Source organism: Narcine bancroftii, chromosome 4 (genome assembly GCF_036971445.1).
Source record: "Narcine bancroftii isolate sNarBan1 chromosome 4, sNarBan1.hap1, whole genome shotgun sequence".
In the NCBI taxonomy this organism is placed as follows: domain Eukaryota; kingdom Metazoa; phylum Chordata; class Chondrichthyes; order Torpediniformes; family Narcinidae; genus Narcine; species Narcine bancroftii.
The window spans coordinates 298,536,666-298,558,485 of record NC_091472.1 but is presented as its reverse complement, the minus strand read 5'-3'; the positions used below and the strand labels follow the sequence as shown (position 1 = coordinate 298,558,485).

The 21,820-nt window shown below is 37.8% G+C and overlaps 1 protein-coding gene and 1 long non-coding RNA gene across 22 annotated transcripts in view; one reads left to right on the top strand and one right to left on the bottom strand.

Moving 5' to 3' along the window:
- LOC138762145 (uncharacterized) overlaps positions 1–21,820 on the top strand; it is a 56,400-nt gene that overhangs the window by 13,859 nt on the left and 20,721 nt on the right. The gene's annotated exons all lie outside the window — the stretch shown is intronic.
- Positions 15,323–21,820, bottom strand: part of LOC138762132 (kalirin-like) — an 873,682-nt gene continuing 867,184 nt past the window's right edge. For all 21 annotated transcript variants that reach the window (XM_069935559.1, XM_069935558.1, XM_069935560.1 and 18 more), the window contains 2 exons: positions 19,360–19,498; positions 15,323–18,449 (listed from right to left, as the gene is read on the bottom strand). In XM_069935559.1, the coding sequence (XP_069791660.1) occupies positions 17,904–18,449; positions 19,360–19,498 (685 nt within the window). In that variant the 3' untranslated portion in view covers positions 15,323–17,903. The remainder of the gene's footprint in view (positions 18,450–19,359; positions 19,499–21,820) is intronic.

Here is a 21,820-nt window from a genome sequence, read left to right as displayed (position 1 = left end):
TGCTTCCCTAACCTCAGATATAATATAAAATCTTCTGATGTCTTCTCTCCTATCTTATCCATCTCTATTTTGATCCATGCTGGTTTCTCGCCTTCTTCTTGGAAACTCTTCATAATGATAAAATCCTGCGAGGCTGTGTAAAAATCATTAATGCCAACCACCCTCTCAAACACAGTACTCTTTATCATCTATTCCTTTTCTCTACCTATAGCCCCTTTTACAGTCATCAAAAGACAGGAATTAACTGCCATTTAACTGCTTCACCTAACTGTATAAACACAATAAAGGTGGGATGGGGGTTCATTTTCATCCCATGTCTGATACTACCAAGGTAGGAAATATCAGAGTCAATGCGTTTTGCAACGGCTTCTGTCTAAAAGGGTTGGGACTTGCTGGATTCAGGACGGTCGAAGGATATGATGCATTGATGACGTTAAATGCATGTGACTTAACAGTAGGGGATTCAAACCAGCAGTAATGCCAACACTGTAATGCTACAGGTCCTGCTTCCTTATGCTCTGGGATTCTGGCTTGCTTATAAAAGGTCGCACTGACCAGCATTTCTTGGTTCAGTGTGAACAACTTGAGCTGCCTTTTAAGATGGGTTGTTTATATGGAAAATAAGTGGGTTTTATGTGCAAAAAGGTCAGTTTCCCTCATTTACTCAGGCCTTTATTCATAACATTCATTTCATATACATATAAAGGTAAAATATACATTCTGTCCAGAAGAGGACAGCTTTGAGACAGATCAAATTTAATCATAGAGGACAACTACTTGAGGAAATGGCTAAACATTTAATGACAAATATTTTGGCAGGTTGATCAAATACTTGAAATTTACCCAGTCTGCTGTTATCAAGATAGCAAATGTGACAATATTTTCCAAACTTGTATTTATTTTATAGGCAATTTTTTATAAAATGTGGATGGCATATAGCACACAATAAAGTAATTTTGCTATATTTGTATAACTTTTGGAGAATTCCCAAGTAATTCATATATCAAGCACCATAGTAATTTTTCTTCACAATCTGTGAATCTTGATGAAGAACTTTGTATAACTGTATTTAAAGAATAATTTAATTGTACTTATATGTTAAGAACTGTAAAAGGTGACCTGGGTCATTTTTGCTATCTAAGATATTTTTTGCTATCTAAGACATTATAAAAATACAGCTGGTCTAATAGCTAATTGTGGTTTACAAGTTAGTACTGATAGTGGGAAAGGATAACAGTTATGTTGATATTAGGTTGAAGAAAATTTCATTTTCCATTTTCATTGTATTATCCTTATCAAAGACTTCAGAGGTCGATGTTGGGTTGGGATGATCATTTCACTTGGGTTTTGCTGAAAACATTGGGAATCAGTTTTCTATGGTAGTCGACTGGTGATTGGAAAGACTGTGATCATCTAAGACATAACATTGGTTGCATGAAGAGAAAAAGAAATAAGTATGTTTTTGTTTTACGCAATCCTGATAACATGATTTATAATATCTGCCATGATAACTAAGACTAATCTAATATCCCTTTTGTGACCTTTTGTTTTCTTTGCATAGAATTTCAATGTTCTCAATCTTCCTTCCAGGTGTTTAAAAATTGTCTGCTATTGCTATTTATTGGTATTACTTTCCCACGGTCTCTTATAAAGGTTCATATAGGTAACAGGGGCTGAAGGGCACATACTGTGCTGTACATAAAATTTAATTATGTTATAATTAGGCATGATTAATTTTATTCAAATATAAAATCATAATACATTGATCAGGATTTAGGGCAGGTCCACCATTGCTCAATGCATCACGACGTCACTAATAGAAGGTAGAAGAGCTCTAACTCCGGGGATGGCTCCTTGCAAGTGTGAATGCATGCAGTGACCCAGTTAAGAGTGGACAAGTGTGAACAACAAAAACACCATTCCTATCCTGGGACACTGAATGGCCAATTTAGTGGGATGCAAGTCTGAAAGGGGCATAAAAGTTCATGCCCATGATCACCATTGTGGTTACTCTGCCTTCTCATCTTTTATCTCTTAATTTGTTCTACTTCATGTGAATACTATTCATTCTTCCAGGTAGCAGCAAGCAAGCACAGACTGAGAAAAGACTGTAGAACAGGCTTTATTTCAGTATAAGTCTGAACACCAGTTCATGCCTTGGTGGTTCCCCGTGTGACTGGCTCAGGAGGGGCCGGCTCAGATTTATATTCAGGTTGGCTGATTGACAGCCGGCCAGGTGGAGTCAGCCACTTAGGTGGTGTTCCTGCTCCTGCAGGTACAGAGATTGCCTCCTGCAGTCGGCTGGTGGTTGTATCACCACAATACCTGGGAACAATTGGGTTTGCAAAAAATTTCAACTTTTGAGCTATATGCTGAAGATTGATGGAGATGTGAATTCATTAACTGCTCTTCTCAAATCTGTGACTTCTACCCCCCTGAAGGTAAGAGCAATAGGAGTCTAGGGATTCACCTTCAAATCACACACCATCCTACCCTTCTCTATCCAATAAAATAGAGGGAGCATAGTCACAGACTGCAGTGATTCCCCAACCTCATATCCTCAAGAGAAAAATGAAACAAAATTCTCTTCCAAATTGGAAGAAGGGGTACATTCTTTCAACTGCCCCATTGTCAAAAAAACTCATCTCCAATTGTGTCCAAGGTCTTGCAGTGCCCTCCATAATGTTTGGGACAAAGACACTGTTACAAGCCCAGCAGACCCCAAAACCCAGCAGCAATAGATATTCACCAAGACAAATAGTTAAACAAAAATTGCTTTTAATTATCTTTAAACATGAAAACAGAATTACACTTTAACTTACCTAACTTAACCCCATTCTAATTCTAAGTATCGTGTAAGTAATGGGTATGTAAGTTCAGAAAAGTTCTTGGGTTCAAAGTGATCTGTGTGTATGTGTCTCTCTCTGAGAAAAAGCCTGTTTGACTCTCTCCGCTTGAAAAATCACATGACCCTCTTAGAACATCTCCAATCTGTGGCTCCAAACAAGATCTTTCATCTGTTGCCTTTTGTAAACAACAATCCATTCGTGAAGTCACTTGAGCACTCTCCAAAGCTCTTGCATAAGCTTTGGAGCCGATATGTCTAAGATTAGCAGATCTTTAGTATTTCAAATAAGATCTGTTTTAAAGTGTTTGTATGTAACCTACTCTAACAAACCTTTCCCAATATAGCTCCAAAAAACATATCTATATACTCTGTCACAACACCTTATTCCTTTATTTGCCTCTGTGCTCCACAGTTTTAAGTTTGTATTTAAACAATTCACATGATTAAAGTGCACATTCCAGATTTTATTCAAGGTAATTTGTATACATTTTGGTTTGACAATGTGGAAATTTCAGCACTTTTTATACATAGTGCCCCCCCCACCCCCATTTTAGGCATCATAATGTTTGGGACATTTGGCTTCACAGGTATTTGCGATTACTCAGATATATTTAATTGCTTCATTGGTGCAGGTATAAGAGAATTAGGCTTGCTTCTTAGCTTTTGATCAGCTTTGAAGTCTGTAGTTGCCATTTTACTACAGGAGAACCAGGGTTGTGCCAATGAAAGTTAAATAAGCCAATAATGAGATTGAAAAACAAGAATAAAACAGTAAGAGACATCGCCCCAAATCTTATGATTACCATAATTAACTGTTTTCAAACATCATTAAGATGAAAGAGTGTCCTAGTGAGCTCTGTAATCGCAAAAGTTAGACGGCATAGTTAGTATAGAGGTTAGCACAGTGCCAGCGATTGGGACTAGGGTTCAAATCCCACAATGTCTGTTAGGATTCTAAAGTAGATGGAAATATCTCATCTGCTGAAGTTTGAGCAAATGCCTCCAAACTCATTGGACGACACTTCATCCTACAGCAAGTCAATGATCCCAAACATACTGCTAAAGTAACAAAGGAGTTTTTCAAAGTTAAAAACTGGATAATTCTTGAATGGCCAAATCAGTCACCTGATCTAAATCCAATTCAGCACATCTTCCTTATGCTGAAGAGAAAACTTAAGGCAGTAGTTTTCAATCTTTTTCTTTCCACTCACATACCACTTTAAATATTCCCTATGCTATAAGTGCTCTGTGATTAGTAAGGGATTGCTTAAGGTGGTATGTGAGTGGGAAGGGAAGGTTGAGAATCACTGCTCTAGACCCAATTGTTCCTGAAATATTTTGCTTGAGAAAAATTGTCATTAGCCCATTTCCTTTGCAGTTATGAAACTGTGCACATAACAAGTCAATTAGGTACGATTAAAACAATGGTTTTCAAACTTTTTCTTTCCACCCACATACCACCTTAAGCAATCTCTTACTAATCACAGAGCACCTATGACATAGGGAATACTTGAAGTGGTATGTGAGTGGAAAGAAAAAGGTTGAGAACTCCTGACTTAAGAGGGCAAGCAACAGCTGAAGATGGCTGCAGAAGAGGCCTGGCAGAGTATCTTAGAGAATATACTCAGTGCCTGATGTTGTCTTGAAGCAGTCATTCCATGCAAGGGATATGCAAAAAATTACTAAACATGTCTACTTTTAACATACATATTTCCACATATGTCCAAAATATTATGGTGACCTGAAATGAGGGGACTGTATAAAAAGTGCTGTAATTTCTGCAAGGTCAAACCAAAATGTTACAACCTTGAATAAAATCTGGAATGTGCACTTTAATATCATGTGAATTGTTTGTCTACAAATTTAAAACTGTTGAGCACAGGGGCAAATAAAAGAAATGTGTCTTTGACCCAAACATTCTGGAGGCAATTTAACATTAGCACAATTTGGGTGATGCTCCCTGTCCATGTAAATGTGAAAGGGCAACCCATTTCTTTAGGTGAAAATCTAAATGAAGTTTGGTCTGCAGATGCACGGCCCAGGTAGCTTGGTTCGCCCCATTGCCTTGTGGCTTTATTTGGTCCTTTTTGATCATGGGAAAGTACTCAGATGAAGGATCGAACCAGGGATTCCATCAGTGTCCTTCCTGCAGATTCTATGGCTGGAGTTGGTCTGCAAGAAAAATATTCAGAAGCTTTGAGCTTGATCATCCTGGATTGGAGTCACTGTTGGGTAACCAATGGCACAGGTGACAGATGTGTTATGTGCATTAAAGTTAAATCTCACATTGTGCATTCTCATGATTAAAACATCTTTTACTGAAATTTTCTGTGTCTCATTAGTGGTGCTAGAACCTCAATTCATTTACCAGCTTTATGACTCAATCCACATATCAAATATCTGCTCATAAAGGCCTTTCCCTTTGACTGTGTTTCCCCCTTCTCCATCATTTTTTTTTGTGATAGTAGACATTTAATAGTATCTCCACAAATATTTATTATTCATCTGTAAGGCTAGAAGGCAAGTTTCACCAAACTGAACTTCAGTCAGTAATCTACAAATTCCAACTCTTTTTAAACATGAGTACATGTTCCAGTCTCTAAAGGTCTCACCAATGCTGTAATTGAGATGAACGACGTCAACGTGCAAACTTCTTATTTGATTGGCTTATGAACTGCAGGCCACTGAAGAATCTCCCACTTCTGCTTTATAATTTGTTGAAAGGTTAAAGCAATCGGGACAGAAAGTAGTTGGTGAAAAAAGATGAAACAGAAAATAAAATTGTCAAAAAATATACAAATTTCCCCTTTATATCAGGGCTTAAAAATGACAAAATACATCATCACTCCAGAAATATGAAAATGAATAAGTAATACATTGAGAAACAATCATTTAATATTAAATATTTAATACAAAAAGCCAGCAAATAAAACAGTTCAGGTTTGCTTTGGATTTTTGCTAACATATTTAAACCAATGCAATACCATATGAAATACTCTAATTTTTATTATGTCCAAGTTATCCATTTGTTATGAGATACAGGATGTTGCATGCAATTTCAAATTTACAATAAGCATATACAGTTTGCCAGAGTGACAAGTAAAAAGAATAATTGCAGTCACTAAAATGCTCCTGTTCCACTTTGCAAAAATTACAACATATTTATCTCTGTAAAACAAAATTAAAATATATACACCAGACTTTCTACAACATTCAATTGTAAAAATATGCAACAGAGCTTGATTAATAAAAGGCAAACATGGAATAGTGGTGTGGCAAACAACTGCAAATACTTTAAGACTGTAAAGCTGTATGTATACTTGTTTAAGTCTTTAATGTAAAAATTACTGCTTCAAAAGTAACCATTGGAAATGCATTGTTTTGGATAGTTTACTAATACTCATTGTACAGAATTGTCTTGTGAAATATATATCAAACAAAAATTTACGTTGCAAGTCTCTTAGAGGATAGAGACCAGCTAACTTAAACAGCACATTCATAAATTATTGACAACATTCCATATTTTTGTAAAATGAATGCATAACAAATAGTGTTATCTGCTTTCAGGTACCAAAACAATCAATGTGATTTCAGTCCATACAAGTAAAATTGTTGTAAAATATGGATATGAGTAGGTATTATGATAAAGGAGAATTAAATGTAGCACATTGATTGTTTTTTTTAAAATTATTGCAGCAACTAAATAGAAAATTTCAATGTGCTGGAAGAAGTATTTAAAAATATTATAATAAGTGCCATGGTATATTCTAGCATCAAAGGACATTAAATGGAGCACACAATAAAACCTGCAATTTACTGCTGGTCGTGATTTTTTTACATGACGTATGACATTTATGAAGGTCGAGATAACACAATAAAGTGACAAATGACAAAATTCTGCTTGTAGAAAAATGAATTTTATTCAGAAGTATAGACAAAAGAATAAAACAGTAATGTTCATTCAGCGGAGGGTTCAAAAATGGTTAAAATTTCATAGGTCAGTAATGAGATAGGTTAAGAATGTTATCGATGAATCTTTAAACCAATAATGAATTCAAGTGTATGATTTAACCTCATCTTAGCTGGACTGCTTCTTGCTGAAGTACCATGCTTCCTCTGCATTTAAAAACTAAAAAGTCTTTAAAGATTGTTCAGGGACTAAAAGGAAAAGGAATTATGATTCAGCCATCCAAATAGATTATAATGTGGGTATTACATTTTAGACTCATAAATAAAATATATTTTCTAAATGGTGGAAAGTCCAAGAGACAATAGTTCAAATAGTTTTGGAGATCATGATTATAGATATCTAAAATATCACAAACTTTCACAGAAAATAGTCCATAAGATTTACTCAAATTAACCATTTTTAAATGAGAGAATGGGATACATGGGGAAAGAAGTTATGTTTAAGATATATGGATTTTCCATTCTGTGTGCAGTTTTTCCATTGAGGTCACATGAGACAAGAACTAGAGGGCATGGGTTAAAAGTTAAAGCTGAGATGTTTCGGGGGAATATTTGGGAGAACTTCCTCATACAGAGAATGGTGAGAGTGTGGAACAAGCTGCCAGATGAAGTGGTGAATGTGGGCTTAATTTTGATATTTGAGAAAAATTTGGATAGGTATTGGGATAGGAGGGAAGGACTATGGTCCAACTGCAGATCAATGGGGCTAGTAGAACAATGGGACAGCACAATAATAATTCAACATGGAATAGATGGGCCTAAAAGCCTGTTTCTGTGTTGTTGTGTACTATGGTTCGATAATAAAAATAAACAACAGAGGTTTTCAGCAAAATATGTGCATTTGTTTCACTATTTTCTTAGGAATTTCATGCTGAAATCCAGTTTCCAACTGGAACTCTATGGTTTTTTACCACTTTAAAAGGTAATGGTTCCATTATTGTCATGTAATAATACATTTAGAATGTAACATACATGAAATTCTTTAACTTTTGTCTACTGTAAGGCAGACAGAGAGTCGCCTCTTTGTCCAGCACCCCTCACAGAAACCTACAGCACCTGGTGTTCCCAGGCGATCTCCCCTCCAAGTTCTGACCAGGCCTGAGCCTGCTTAGCTTCCGAGATCAGATTATGCTCCACTTTATAAAAAGATCAATTAAAATTTAGAACTTCACTTCCAGTTGTTAATCCAAAGTGCAATGCCAGAAACTTAAATCCCAATTTTAATTCTGGGTAGGGAGAAGTTCAGAGTTAATTACAAGCTGGCATTTTGACGATGGCTCCCGAGCTACTTTTTAAAAAGGCAAAACTCATTTAAGTAGAGAGTGCAGATGGACACCATAAACATGGACCTGCAGGATGTCAGCAAAGTACATAAAAAAGATAGTGATATGACAAGGAAATCAACAGGAAAAGCCTGATTTTTGTTTGAATGGGGCTTGGATGAATGTTCCTCAAAAAAATATTTTACCTTTTTGACATGTTTCTGAGCCTGTTCATCCTAAAGCCAACAAATTATGATGACTTTATTACTGGTAATTAAAATGTAGCCAATGTTCAATCAATGACTACAGGCCTTCATAATTAAATAGGGAATGTCTTAAGTTATTGACAAAATCACATCTGTTAAAATAGAACATATGCTCCAATAATTGCCATATATATGGTTTTAACTCAGTCTTCCCACAAGGCCTCTTATTATGGTGGGGGGGTGGGGGGTGAGGTTTGGGAGAGGACGGGATAGGTGATTAAATCAAAGCATTCTGCAATGAAAATACTACCCTCTTTAGTGATATGTAACTTTATTTCTAAACTATTACAATCATAATTAAACATAGCATTTTGCTATAAAGTCCAATGTCCATCCATCCAATAATCACCCAAAAAATAAGAAAAAAGTATATATGGATGTTGTTCTCTTAGCAATTATATATTGGCAATAAAAACACTGAATTTTAAAATAAATATGTGAGAGGATAACAAAGGAAAGACCAAAATGGTAACCAGTATATGAACACAATAGAACACCCAGTTCCAAATTGGTGGCTTGTATCTGAAGATATAACAAAAATTAACATGAGGAGAAGTATGAAAAATTGGAAATGATGAACAGAGAGAGAGGATATATTATGGGTTTAGTATCTTTAAAACTGGATAAATTTCCAACTGGGATTGAATGAATCTCAGATTCTTAAAAGAAGCAATGGAGGAAAGAGCAGACTGCATGATTATCATTTCCTAAACCTATTTGGCTATGGATATGGTGCCAGAAGACAGACGAGCATGGTATAATTGGGATAGATCATAGGTCAATTATTGATGTCAGAATTAATGGAAACATTTCCGAAGTACAGTATAAATCTGCATTGAGAGAAGTGTTGATTCTGTCTAAGGAAATCACAAATCCTGCAGATGCTGGAATCTGAAATACAAATGGAAACTTGGAAACCTTAACCAGGTCAGGCAACATCTATAAAATGAAAATCAGAGTTAACATTTCAGATTGATAACTCTTTATCAGAATTAAGAAAGGTTGTAGCTGACTAACTTGAATTAAGCTTTTGAGGAATAATCTATGAGAGGAATTCATTTGATGATGTTTTTATGACTTTAGCAAAACTTGAGGAAGTATTTATGTAGCAACGTGTCCTGGAAAGTAAAAGCTTATGGGATCCAAGCAAAAGTGTTAAGATGAATTAAAAAAGAGCGCAGTCAGAGAAAACAAAGGATAATTTTCAGTGATTAGAAGGTTTGTGTACAGTAAAGTTCCACAGATCACAGTGATATCTATTAACAAGTTGTAGTGGTCTTGATTATGAAATTTACAGTAAAACTCCTATTATCCAGAATTCAAGTAACTGGCAAAAAAATTGAGGAAAATAAAATAAAATAATTAAGAATAAATACAAGTTTAAAATGGTAAAAGTGAATGTTCTCTGAAGTAATACATAAACCTTAGGTGAAGATGGGAGCAAATATTCAGCCAGTAGAGTGCCTTGGTCAAGCTTTGCTTGAGGCAGCTATTTTGAATAAAGTTGTATTTGAATAAAAAGGTGCCACTCATGATGAAGAGCTGGTTGATGGTGCTTGCAGTTGGGGTGACTCTCAAAATGTCTCCTTATTCCAGCTTAGTAAGAGTCTTTATTAGTATACTAAGTATATTAGTAATGTTTTATCTGTAAACTTGGGGGAGGGGCCTAATTATGATGGCAGCATAGTTAGCTCAGGACTTAGCACAACGCTGTTACCATGCCAGTGAATTTACATTTCAATTTTGTAAGTTACAGAAATTACCTGATTGAAGTGAACTTTACATAAATAAGGACTGCAAAATACGGTTTTCAAATTACTTTACATTTTGCACTGTCTTTTGTCTTTTAAACTGTTTATTCTTAATGACGGTGAATTAGTTAGGCATTGTAAGCGTGAGTCTCAAGCAATCAGAAAATTCACATATCTACCAAACCCCATAGTTGCCAGATACCAGTGGTTTTACTGTTGTATCAATATTAACAGTATAGTTGACGTTGTGGAAGTATGTTCTTGGTTGCAGGGAGATACCAACGAACTAAGCAAAAAGGCAAATAAATTTCAATTTGGAGGATTGTGTGATAATGTATTTGGAAGAGCAAACAAGTGAATATATCATAAAAAGTGAGATACTAAGAAATATAAAGGAGCAGAATGAACACAGAGTAAATGAGCTGTTTTACAGGATTCTTACTATGGTCAGTCGAGAGAGAGATTGAATAAAAGAGCAAGGCTAAGCTCAAACAAAAAAAATTGATAGAAATACTCCATAGATTAGGCAGCATCCAAGGGAAAAAAAAAACAGTTAATGTTCAAGGCAAAGACCATTCATCTTTTCCCAGTTCTGACAAATAGTATATGGACTGAAACATTAACTCCATTTCTCCTTCCACAGATGCTGTCTGATTTGTTGAACATATCCAGAATTTTATGCTTTTGCTTTACATCTCATGCATCTGCAGCCTTTTTATAGTTAAAGCGAGAATTGTTTGAAACACGAGTCAGGTCGTAGTTAATGCATCAGACATAGTTCTGGCTATTGCACAATAGAAAGGATGTGAAAGTATTAGAGATGCTTGATATGCATGATTTATTACCAGAGAAAGACTGAATATGCTGAGGATGGTTTCTTAGGAGCAGAGAAGACTGAGGAGTCTTCTCTTTTCAATCTCTTTTCAGTACCAACCGCTCAGTCCAAGATTCCGCCGTGCTCCAGCTCCCTCAACAGCCCCTAAGGCTAGAGCTGGATGAGGTTCCCACCCTGGATGAGACATATAAGGCAATTGAACAACTGAAAAGTGGCAAAGCAGCAGGTATGGATGGAATCCCCCCAGAAGTCTGGAAGGCTGGCGGCAAAACTCTGCATGCCAAACTGGATGAGTTTTTCAAGCTTTGTTGGGACCAAGGTAAACTGCCTCAGGATCTTCGTGATGCCACCATCATCACCCTGTACAAAAACAAAGGCGAGAAATCAGACTGCTCAAACTACAGGGGAATCACGTTGCTCTCCATTGCAGGCAAAATCTTCGCTAGGATTCTACTAAATAGAATAATACCTAGTGTCGCTGAGAATATTCTCCCAGAATCACAGTGCGGCTTTCGCGCAAACAGAGGAACCACTGACATGGTCTTTGCCCTCAGACAGCTCCAAGAAAAGTGCAGAGAACAAAACAAAGGACTCTACATCACCTTTGTTGACCTCACCAAAGCCTTCGACACCGTGAGCAGGAAAGGGCTTTGGCAAATACTAGAGCGCATCGGATGTCCCCCAAAGTTCCTCAACATGATTATCCAACTGCACGAAAACCAACAAGGTCGGGTCAGATACAGCAATGAGCTCTCTGAACCCTTCTCCATTAACAATGGCGTGAAGCAAGGCTGTGTTCTCGCACCAACCCTCTTTTCAATCTTCTTCAGCATGATGCTGAACCAAGCCATGAAAGACCCCAACAATGAAGACGCTGTTTACATCCGGTACCGCACGGATGGCAGTCTCTTCAATCTGAGGCGCCTGCAAGCTCACACCAAGACACAAGAGAAACTTGTCCGTGAACTACTCTTTGCAGATGATGCCGCTTTAGTTGCCCATTCAGAGCCAGCTCTTCAGCGCTTGACGTCCTGCTTTGCGGAAACTGCCAAAATGTTTGGCCTGGAAGTCAGCCTGAAGAAAACTGAGGTCCTCCATCAGCCAGCTCCCCACCATGACTACCAGCCCCCCCACATCTCCATCGGGCACACAAAACTCAAAACGGTCAACCAGTTTACCTATCTCGGCTGCACCATTTCATCAGATGCAAGGATCGACAATGAGATAGACAACAGACTCGCCAAGGCAAATAGCGCCTTTGGAAGACTACACAAAAGAGTCTGGAAAAACAACCAACTGAAAAACCTCACAAAGATAAGCGTATACAGAGCCGTTGTCATACCCACACTCCTGTTTGGCTCCGAATCATGGGTCCTCTACCGGCACCACCTACGGCTCCTAGAACGCTTCCACCAGCGTTGTCTCCGCTCCATCCTCAACATCCATTGGAGCGCTCACACCCCTAACGTCGAGGTACTCGAGATGGCAGAGGTCGACAGCATCGAGTCCACGCTGCTGAAGATCCAGCTGCGCTGGATGGGTCACGTCTCCAGAATGGAGGACCATCGCCTTCCCAAGATCGTATTATATGGCGAGCTCTCCACTGGCCACCGTGACAGAGGTGCACCAAAGAAAAGGTACAAGGACTGCCTAAAGAAATCTCTTGGTGCCTGCCACATTGACCACCGCCAGTGGGCTGATAACGCCTCAAACCGTGCATCTTGGCGCCTCACAGTTTGGCGGGCAGCAGCCTCCTTTGAAGAAGACCGCAGAGCCTACCTCACTGACAAAAGGCAAAGGAGGAAAAACCCAACACCCAACCCCAACCAACCAATTTTCCCTTGCAACCGCTGCAATCGTGTCTGCCTGTCCCGCATCGGACTGGTCAGCCACAAACGAGCCTGCAGCTGACGTGGACTTTTTACCCCCTCCATAAATCTTCGTCCGCGAAGCCAAGCCAAAGACAAAGAAGATAACATTATGAAGAGCTTAGAAGGATGAGTAGGAATGATAGATTTCCCTAAGCAGAGAAGTTGATGACCAGGAAACAAATATAAATGAATCAGTAGAATTTGAGGGAAGTAGTGACAAAATAATTTCCCCTGAAGAGATTGAGGGTGGGGAGTCTATAATGTATTACCTGAAATCAACAGTGAAGCTAGGAACCCTCATCAAATTTACAAGGTATAATCTCTTTGTAGAGCCTTAACCTTCCATGCTTTGAGCAAGGATCTAAAAGTAATCCAAATAGCCCCATTTCTGGTTGACCTATAGCAAATTATAGATCCTTATGTAAATTTCTATGCCAGCTCTTCAGCGCTTGACGTCCTGTTTTGCGGAAACTGCCATAATGTTTGGCCTGGAAGTCAACCTGAAGAAAACTGAGGTCCTCCATCAGCCAGTTCCCCACCATGACTACCAGCCCCCCCCACATCTCCATCGGGCACACAAAACTCAAAACGGTCAACCAGTTTACCTATCTCGGCTGCACCATTTCATCGGATGCAAGGATCGACAATGAGATAGACAACAGACTCGCCAAGGCAAATAGCGCCTTTGGAAGACTACACAAAAGAGTCTGGAAAAACAACCAACTGAAAAACCTCACAAAGATTAGCGTATACAGAGCTGTTGTCACTCCTGTTCGGCTCCGAATCATGGGTCCTTTACCGGCATCACCTACGGCTCCTAGAATGCTTCCACCAGCGTTGTCTCTGCTCCATCCTCAACATTCATTGGAGCGACTTCACCTCCAACTTCGAAGTACTCGAGATGGCAGAGGCCGACAGACTCGAATCCACGCTGTTGAAGATCAAACTGCGCTGGGTAGGTCACGTCTCCAGAATGGAGGACCATCGCCTTCCCAAGATCATGTTATATGGCGAGCTCTCCACTGGCCACCGAGACAGAGGTGCACCAAAGAAGAGGTACAAGGACTGCCTAAAGAAAGCTCTTGGTGCCTGCCACATTGACCACCGCCAGTGGGCTGATCTCGCCTCAAACCGTGCATTTTGGCGCCTCACAATTCGGCGGGCAGCAACCTCCTTTGAAGAAGACCGCAGAGCCCTCCTCACTGACAAAAGACAAAGGAGGAAAAACCCAACACCCAACCCCAACCCACCAATTTTCCCCTGCAACCGCTGCAACCGTGTCTGCCTGTCCCGCATCGGACTTGTCAGCCACAAACGAGCCTACAGCTGACGTGGACATTACCCCTCCATAAATCTTCATCCGCGAAGCCAAGCCAAAGAAAACAAAATGTAAATTTCTATAATTCTTCGAGCAATATCAGTTATAAAGGGCACCTGTCTTTGAAAGTTCACCCCACTGTTTTTTAAACACACCTTTTTCACATATTTCAATGGTTTGTAGAAACTTCATCTGTGGAAAGAGGGATAATTGACATTTTGGGTACAGATGCAGAGTTCTGTTCCAAAAAGATTATCCCTCTATTTCCAAAGATAATGCCTGTCACACTGCGTTCCTCCAGCAGTTTGTTTTGGTTCATATCCCAGCACCTGCAGTCTCTTTTGTCCCAACTTTCTGTTCATGCCTTATATGTTTTCATTTGGAAGGCCTGGATAAACACCACAAATATTATGGTTATTATTACTGAAGTCAACCAGAATATATATTTTCTTCTCCAGTCATTATGTGCTTTGGTTACTATTTACAATTTAGACATCTCCTTCCAAATCCCTATAAAAACCACCACTACATGCCTCCAACATTAATCATGTATCGCTATCTACAACGTTAGTTTATTATCTGAGAGGAAACACATTCCTAGGGAAGATTTGTGCTCAAATGGATTAATATAATAAAATGTGGAGTAATGGTCTTAAAAATCAAGCAAAGTTTTCCATTAGATGTAACATAATGATATAGAAATTATATTTTAACCATTTTACAAATTCTTTTCAGTTGCCTATGAAATGCAGCAAATTTGCTGTCACAAAAAAAAATAAATTTTTTCTTATAATTGAAATTTTTGTTACATCTCGATTTGAATAATGCAATGTAATGTATCTTCTGGTTTCAGTTCTTCTGCTGTAAAGTCAATGTTAGTATCATTATGGGAGTTGGGAGACTGCTTCCTCAGAGCATCACAGCAGTGAAATCCTTTGGTAGCAGCATCCAATTAAGTGACTATCAATAGACAGTTGTTAGAAGTGGTAACCCTTCTCTCTAACCCAGGAACATTCAGATCAATTATAGATTGATATGCAGCACACAAATTGAGAATATCTCACTCAGCAATGACTAAAGATTACACTTAGTTTGTACTTCAGCTATTGAGAGAATAAACACAACAAACCAAAAAAAAGTTTGTTTTAAACTACTTGGAATTTTATAAAATGAGAAAAGTTTGTTATAATATACTGTGGAATATCTAAAGACCTGAATCTTCTTGTGAATCAACATACTCATCATTAATTACATTTGATGGAAACTATTATTACCAAAGTTAAAAATATACAGCACTCTCTACCAGGAGTCCAGAGGCAATACTTGAAGCACCTTCATCCGTCAGGATGCTGAACTCTTGCTGAGGCATCAGTCAAAACCAAGGCGTATAATTTATAATTCAATATTAATTCCTGTATATAAAGTGGAAATCAATGAAGAAAATAAAAAAAAGGGTGAAGAAAGGTAATACACAAAACAAAAGAAATGTACATCTCTAACAATAATTAATTTTGAAATATTTTGGCATTCCTTCAACATTTTCTAAATTCTGAAACTCCCACTGAACCACATTGTGGGAGGACTTTAACAAGAAAGATTCCAGTGCCTTTGGCCATTGCCATTAACCTTCTCAAAGGAAATTCAGACTAGGCAATATATTGGCCTCGCCAGTGATCTCCACATTCTGAAAATGAAAAGAAAAAGTGGGATTGCACACTTTTAAAAGTAAAATACAATGAGAGTAATTTGCTTTAAAGACTCACCATTTCATTAAAAATGCATTAATATTTGAAAGTTCTTGCTCCTTTTTTTACATATTTTATGTATAGTGAGTAGAAAAACACTGTTTCACACTGGCCCATGTAGGAGAACTTCAAGACAGCAGATTTGAAGCCCATTTGATAGCAATTGAAGTGAAATTAAAAATAAATAATGGAAATGATAACTAAAGCAGACACAAGAGACAATGCACTCTTTTTAGGGTTGCTTTTGTATTTTGAGCTACATGAGATAGTTTCAGTGCAAAGCTGCCCTTTGTATCATCAAAGATCGAGATTGTCGACTTAGATGTCACCACTTCCTTGCGGAAAAAGAACCTCCACCAACACTTCAGCTCTTTTGGAATGAGATTGTTTCGTATTTGCCATGATATAGCCAACATTCCAACATCTATTTCAATAAGTAAATAAGCATTATTTTTCTTTTCGTTTAGCCATGTTCACCATGGCTAGTATAGAGTGGTGTTTTACAAGGGTTTTTTGTGAACCCAAAATAGTAAACTGTGAGACAGACAATCTTGTACACTAATTATTTTTCTTAGATTTTGATAACTGGTAATCGGTACACAAATATACCCTAATTCCAAGCTTCTAATTTAATTTTGGTAATCTTGTTCATCTTCTATCTAACTAATATGAACTATTATTCATGAAAATTAATTAAAAACATGAAATGAACCACATTTTTAACCATTTTAAATACAAGGTGGCTTTCTGGATACTTGTGGCAAGTTATTCTTTAACCTTTCTGAATGCTCAGTGAATTAAAGGCATGGCACATAGTGTGCAGCTTAGCCTTGACAACAAAAGAATTACAAATAGGTACTGCTTGATCTGACATTCAATGAGATCACATCTGAACTGTTTCATTTTCCTGCACTGATCAAAGATTCACTAACACCCATGGATGAAATGATTTCCTATTCATGTTCTGAATGGCTAACCCCTTATTTTGTGATGGTCAGTCCCTCCCCCATCCCCCCCACTAGAAAGGGGAAGCATCAAATCCACATATACCCTGTCATGATCAGAATTTTTAAATGACATTATCTCTCATGCTTTTAAACTGAAGACAGTACAGGGGCCTAGTTTACTTAATATAGAACTTTAAAGCATCAGGTTTAATGAACATAATCAAATTCACTAATGTTATCCGGGGTGGAGTAGAGATGATAGAGTTGCTCGAGGTAGGAGAAAGTATAAGAGAAATTAACTATGCCATGATTGGTATCCTTTGATTACTAACGAGGTTCGGCCATGTTGATACAGATGAGTGTATCCCCGTCTATCATTGCAGATATAGGGAAGCCACTTTGGCAAAGTATCAGAAACCTCCCAGATTTGAAGAAGGAAAACTGGGAAGCTGATGATCTCCTTGTTTACGTGACAATATTTAACTAATTCATATTTTTTGTGTTGTCTGAACATGTGCTGCTGGAGGAGGCAGTGCTAACAGCCCCACAATTCAGGAGACTATGGATGCACAGGAATGAAAAACACTTGCCACAATTTCCTGAATTGTACAGTTGCCAGTGAGGTTCCATATTTGAAACCTCGAAGGTTATGTCATCTTAAATGATTGTAACATAATTGCTTTATGAGGAATTTTGAATTCCATTCAAGTGATTACATTTCCATTTTTCTTTACTCTCTTGGCATTTCATAATCAAAATCCAGCATGTGAAGTGTCCAGGAGTTTAATTTTGCAGTTGTATATGCAAAATAAAACTATTTTCTCTTTAACACTTTAAATATTAATTTTTCAAAAGAGTCAACCATTTACAATTAGTTTAAAGTAAATAGATCAACAGTTTCTGACCTACTTTGCTGTGCTTTTCCTACAACACTACATCAGAAAGTTGTATGTATGTACATAATTCTATTGTAAATCCATTTGAATCGATTGAGATTATTCTCAGCCTCACTCTTCCAGCAGCACGTTGCGTGAAACTACTCTCCTATGTTCTTCATATGAGTAACTTTGAGTACTTGGATTACTTATGCTTTACATTCTGGAGCCAAGATTTCTAGGTAAAAAGCCTTTCACATTGGTGACAGGGCGCACATCATTTTGATGTCGGCGGCGCTCAATAAATAAGGCCAACCGTGAGGTATCCAGTGGGGTTGTGGAGTAACTGTCATTCTGAGGATGTAACCAAGGATTTTGTAAACAAGTGGCAGCCGTGGGTCTCCAGCGAAAGTCTCCCTGAAGCAGAGCCCTAATGAAGTCTCTGGCAACGTAACTGACTCCCTGGAAATATTCATCAGGAAAACTGAAATCTCGGCGACAGATATTCATGCACGTCTCCTCTAGGCTCTCATCCAAGAAAGGAGATACTCCACTTAACATCACATAAGTTAAGACTCCAAGACTCCAAATATCTGTGCTTAGGGAAACTGGTGTCCCCTGAATTATTTCAGGGGCTGCAAATTCAGGATTTCCTAATAACTGATGTATATAATAATAAGTTGTGATTTGAACAGCATCGCCCAGATCTATAAGCTTGACACGTGGCACAGGTGTGTGAAGATCAATCAGCAAATTTTCTGGCTGCAAGAAAGGAAATTTAATTATTAATAATGCCATGTCATAGATTTACTTAGGCCTTCACATAAATTAAAAATTGGGTTCAAGCCTGTTCAATTTTATTAGATTTATACAGCATCAAATCCAATAATTTACAAATTTTCTGAATGACCCAGCATGTTTACACTTGTATTTAAGTCCTTCTGTGGATTCTGCCCAAGTTTTCCCAGCTCGGGTTTGAATCACACACTCTAACCCCTCTGATAATGATTACACGTTCCTTTTCACCAGCATCTGTTGTGGTCTTACACCCATTCTGCTCCTTGCCCTCTGGAGCATACTATCTTTTCTTTTAACAGTCTCCAAAAAATGTTCTTTCGTGAAACTTGCTACATGTGCTCCTTTTCTCCTTAAAAAGGCATTTGAAGTGAGATGTTACATGAGTATGAGAGGGTGTTGCGTGGGTGTTGAAAAATTTAGTTCCATAATCTGACAGTTTCTATATATATATATTCAATGTCTCAGCTCTTACCCATGGCACCAAATAACTGTTTATCAATAAAGACCAATGTACTAGCACAATGTCAGTGTTCCCAATAGAAAGCTAAATTGGTGAAAAACTTATCTAAAGATATCAAACATATAACCCTAAGATTGAACTGATATTGATGTAATTAGACTGATAACTCAGAGCACCATTAAAAGGTTCCCAGTTACTTAAAGTCACTCAGCACCACCTTCGTGAGGCAATAGGGACTGGTAATAAACTTTGACCTTATCAGTGATGCCCACGTACCAAAATTTATGTTTTTAAAGATTGCATTGCCCATGCAAAACAAATCATGATCTGAGATTCTTAGAACCAGATAAATATACTAAAATTTCATAAAATATAGATTTATGAAAGAAGAATAATATGATTTACTTTTATTACCTTTAAATCTAGATGAGCAACCCTGCAGTTATGTAGATACTGGAGAGCCTCTAAGGTGTCGCGGACATAAAAGGCAACCTTTTCCTCCAAATGTTCCTCCTGATTTACCAGAAATTCAAGCAAGCGGCCATTATCCAAGCTTTGAGAGCAAGAACAGGAATGTTTAGAATACTTTCCATGTTAAAAGTATGCTTTTAATTTGTAACAAGATTGATTAATAGGTAATAGAGTTTGTGACTAACATAAATTACCTATATTTTACTTCATTGATGCGTTTAAATTATATTGCACAGACATTCCATGAGTATACCTGACTCTTAGCTGTGCATTACAGAACTGGTATGTAGAATGCAATGATAAGGCTCAAATCCTGTGTGAAAGGTAATTTCTTCATTGGTGACTTTAGAGGAAAGTCAAAATGGGGAGGGTCTGTTTATCTCCAGGTAGAATAAGTACTCCTGAGATGTAGATCTCTGGTTTTATTTAAACTCTGTTAGGGTTTGACAGTACTCCTGAGATGTAGATCTCTGGTTTTATTTAAACTCTGTTAGGGTTTGACAAAGAACATTTCATTTTAAAAATATTTATATTGAGGTGTATTTCCAGTTATCCCCATTATTTTTATTACCTCGATGAAGGGCTCAAGCCTGAAATGTTGGTTATGGTTATTACCTGATGAAGGGTTCAAGCAGAAAGTACACTGCTACGTAAAGTACACTGTTTGACTAGCTGAGTTTCTCCAGCATTGTGTTTCTATATCAACCACAGTGTTTGCATACTTTTGTGTTTTTCTTCTACTGGAGGAACTTAGTACATTGAGCATTATCAGCAGGTGATAAAGAATTGTTAATGTTTTAGGCCAGAACCCTATATAAAACAATATAAAAGTTTAGCTTTCCCTAAAATTTGACAGACATGGGAGAGAGAGAGAGACTTGGTGCGTTGTACATTCTATGCATGGGGGAGGGTCTGTGAACTTGAAAGCAGCACAGGAAAGAGGCCCAAGCAAATCCACAAGCAGAAAATTTGCTTATTACAAACCACAACCAAAAAATGATGCAATATCTGTATCATCTTAAAATGTTAACAACTATTTATATACTTTAACTACAACTGTTATGTGATAAACTGCGATTTGTAGGAGTTTTATAGACTTTTCCAAGTTAACAAGTCTGGCGGGGATGTCTCTATATTGAACTTCTCTTGCTCACGCCCATTGATTTGCATCTGTATCTCAGCAGAAAGGCCAAATAGGGAGTTAGTGAAGACTTTAAAATAGTTATAAGGGGGCTGGGATCTAAACAATAGACAATAGACAATAGGAGCTGGAGTAGGCCCTTCGGCCCGTCGAGCCAGCACCGCCATTTTACAGATCATGGCTGATCACTACCATCAGTACCCCTTTCCAGCCTTATCCCCATAACCCTTAACTCCTTTGCCCACTAGAGTCTTATCTAACTCTCTTTTGAACATAAGCAGTCTAAATTAAACGAAACAGAAAAAAAAGGAAGAACAGGAAGTATAAAAGAATAGCATTGACAGCAAGATGTCTAATAAGATAGATGATCATTAAAAGTATTGCACATATGCATACACTGTGACAAAACAGGAGCAGGAAGTAATGATGCTTTGTTAGATACAAGACATTTTAAGGATTACTGAGTCATGAATGCAGAAAAATCAGGATTGGAAAGTAAATATTTCAGGTATATCATAATTAGAAAATATTGATGGGAAATGGGGACATGGAATCAGAATACTTACTGATTATAACATGAAGTAAAGTAATACAGTAAAATATGAATTGAATTAAATATAAGACAAGATCGATCAAACACAAATAAGCATAGCCGACAGGCATGTAATAACAAAAGAGTGATGGAGGAAGAAATTTCAGCCTCCTGTGTTCCAGTGATAATAAACCTAGCCTGTCCAATCTCTCCTTATAACTGCAGCCCTCCGTTCCATGCAACATCCTGATGAATGTCTTCTGCGCTTTCTCTGTTGATAACCACACCTTTCCTATAGTGAGTTGATGAGAACCGTACTCAGTCCTTTAAGTGTGGTCAAGCCATTATTTTACCTGTCTTTTGCTAATAAAAGCCTTGGTTTGGATCAACAAGTCTTTGATTCTTTCGACGAGCTCTACAAGGATGCTCTTTATTGACTACAGCTTGGCATTCAACACCATCGTTCCCTCAATATTAATTAACTCCAGAACCTGGGCCTCAATACCCCATTGTGGAATTGGAACTTGAATTTCCTCATCTCTAGATCCCAGTCAGTTTGGATTGGCAAAAACATTTCCTCCACAATCTCCATCAGCACCGGAGAACCACAGGGATGTGTGTTTAGTCGCCTACTTTATTTGCTCTATACATATGACAGTGTGGCTCGGTACAGCATCTCCAACACCATAAACAATTTTGCTGATGAATCCACAGTAGTGGGCTATATTAAA